This window comes from Cariama cristata, unplaced genomic scaffold (genome assembly GCF_000690535.1).
Source record: "Cariama cristata isolate BGI_N322 unplaced genomic scaffold, ASM69053v1 scaffold36918, whole genome shotgun sequence".
Taxonomy (NCBI): Eukaryota; Metazoa; Chordata; class Aves; order Cariamiformes; family Cariamidae; genus Cariama; species Cariama cristata.
In genome coordinates, this window is record NW_009630081.1 from 1,509 (window position 1) to 3,590 (window position 2,082).

General features: G+C 63.8%; 1 protein-coding gene across 1 annotated transcript in view; it reads right to left on the reverse strand.

Annotated features, from left to right (window-relative positions):
* The window catches only part of LOC104165693 (solute carrier family 12 member 5-like), a gene marked incomplete at its 5' end in the record, with an annotated part of 3,264 nt that extends 1,243 nt beyond the window's left edge, over positions 1-2,021 (reverse strand). The window contains 5 exons of the mRNA XM_009705392.1: positions 442-629; positions 1,008-1,115; positions 1,363-1,494; positions 1,574-1,743; positions 1,826-2,021. Of these exons, the coding sequence (XP_009703694.1) occupies positions 442-629; positions 1,008-1,115; positions 1,363-1,494; positions 1,574-1,743; positions 1,826-2,021 (794 nt within the window). The remainder of the gene's footprint in view (positions 1-441; positions 630-1,007; positions 1,116-1,362; positions 1,495-1,573; positions 1,744-1,825) is intronic.
* Positions 2,022-2,082: the final 61 nt, after the last annotated feature.

Below are 2,082 nucleotides of genomic sequence, written 5' to 3' on the forward strand. Positions count from 1 at the left end.
GCTGCCCTCGTGCACAGGGGCAACCCTGACGGCTCCGGGCACGTTGCCCTGTGAGCGGTGGCCCAGCTCCCCCCACCCTGGGACCCAGCACCCAGCCAAATCCAGACTTACAGGTTCTCCCACTCCCTGCCAGGAGCACGATGGGGCAGAAGAGAGAGAGAGAGAGAGAGAAGAGGTGAGCGCCGGGTGCACATCCTGAGACACTGCAAAGTACGCTGCCCGGGTACCCTGTCCCTCACCAGTGCAGGTGTGTGCAGGGACCCCACCCCACCTCCCACTCAGCCCCTCCGTCGGGGTGAGCTCAGGGCACCCAGGGCTGCTGGACTCCCTCCTCAGAGCAAGGACCAAGGGTCCTGCCTGCACCCGCCTGGCCGGGGTGAGCAGGGATGGCTGGGGATGCAGGGCGCGGGTGGGACAGGGTGGCAGCATGTGGGGCCGTACGGCTTCATGTTGAAGAAGTCCTTGATGCCCTCAGGGCTGACGGGGCTCTTGCTCTTGTTCTTCTCAGCAACAGACTTCTCTTTGGTCCAGGTGAGATGCACCTTCTCAGGGGCCGTCTCCACCTCGTCGCCAGGGGACTGGGAGCTGCTGGAGAAGGTGGTGGCATTTTTGTCGTGGATGAGTTGGACCTGCAGAGAAGAGAGGGGAAGGGTGGGCGAGGGCTGGGGCCAGCTGCCTGCCCAGACCCCATCCTGGTGCAGCCCCTCACCTCTTCCTCTGGCTTCTCCTCACCATCGCCCACCTGCTCCTCAGGGACACTCAGGCGCAGGCGCGTGTTGGCTGGGTTCTTGCGCCGGATGGAGCCGCGGGACTCATCCGTGATGCTCTGGATCTGTGTGGGACAGGATCAGCCAGGGGAGCAGGGCAGAAGAGGGCTCAGCCAGGCAGACTCCAGCCTTCAGCCCTGGCTCCCTGGCAAGATGAGTGCACAGAACTGTGGGGCAGCTTGGTGCTCAGCACAGCCACCATGGGGGCCGGATCCCACCCAGGCTGTCCTGCGACCTCACCTCCCGTTCCCGCTCATTCTTGGTGAGGTGCATTTGCTTGAGGATTTGGGAGCGCTGCTCCATCACCAGCGTCTTCTCATAGGTGTAGGCGGAGATGTCACTCTCGTGCTGGGGGGGGGAACAGGAGAAACCATGGGGCAGGGTGAGCTGCACCCACTGCTCCCAGCCTGGCCCTGCATGTCTCTGTGGACCTACGTGTCCCCATGGTGCTGCATGTCCCCGTGGTGCTGTGTCCCGCTGTGGTGCTGCATGTTCCTCCCTCCCCGTGGAGCCGTGTTCCCCCGTGACAAGGTCTGTCTGGCTGTGCCACATACAGCAGCCCAGACTGCAGCACGTGTCCCATCCCAGCACTCACCATCTCCACCACCTCCACCTCTGCAGTGATGCGCAGGTGGTACAGGAACGTGGTCAGGTCCTTCTTCATCTGGATGCTGTTGTCGTCCATCTGTGCCACCGTGAAGATACGCATCTTGCACTTGCGCCAGACCTGTGAGGCAGGGAGGCATGGGCATGGCTCGGTGGGGATAACCCCAGCCCCCTGCCGTACACTGTGGGGCCCAAGCTACCTTGTGGTGCCGGAGGAGGAAGGGGAGCAGCATGAGCATCCCCCCGTCATGGACAATCCACCAGACGTCGATGTGGCCCTCCGAGAACCGCTCCTGGTTGCCCGGGAACATGGCGACATTCTTGGCCACCAGCAAGGCCAGGTGCCCGGCCGTGGTCTCTCGCACCAGCTCTGGAGGGTAAGGGACAGGTCAGCTGGGGTTGCTTGCATCTCCCCTCGCAGCCTGGCAGCACCCAGCCTCCGCAATGCCTACCGATGAAATTCCTCCAGGTCTGGTGGTCCTCCTTCTGGCGCCAGCTGCGGGGCCAGCCCACCAGCACCGTGTTGTGCTGCAGCCCCCCGAGCCCACTGGACTGGATGAGGTGGGACATGCCATCCCGCAGGTTGGAGGAGATCACCACTTGGCAAAAGCCCTTCACCTTCTCCGCTTCCATCAGGCGGCGGATGGACTAGCGGCAGGAGAGGGAGGTCAGAGACGGCAGGGCCTGGGGACGGGTGTCTGCCGCAGGT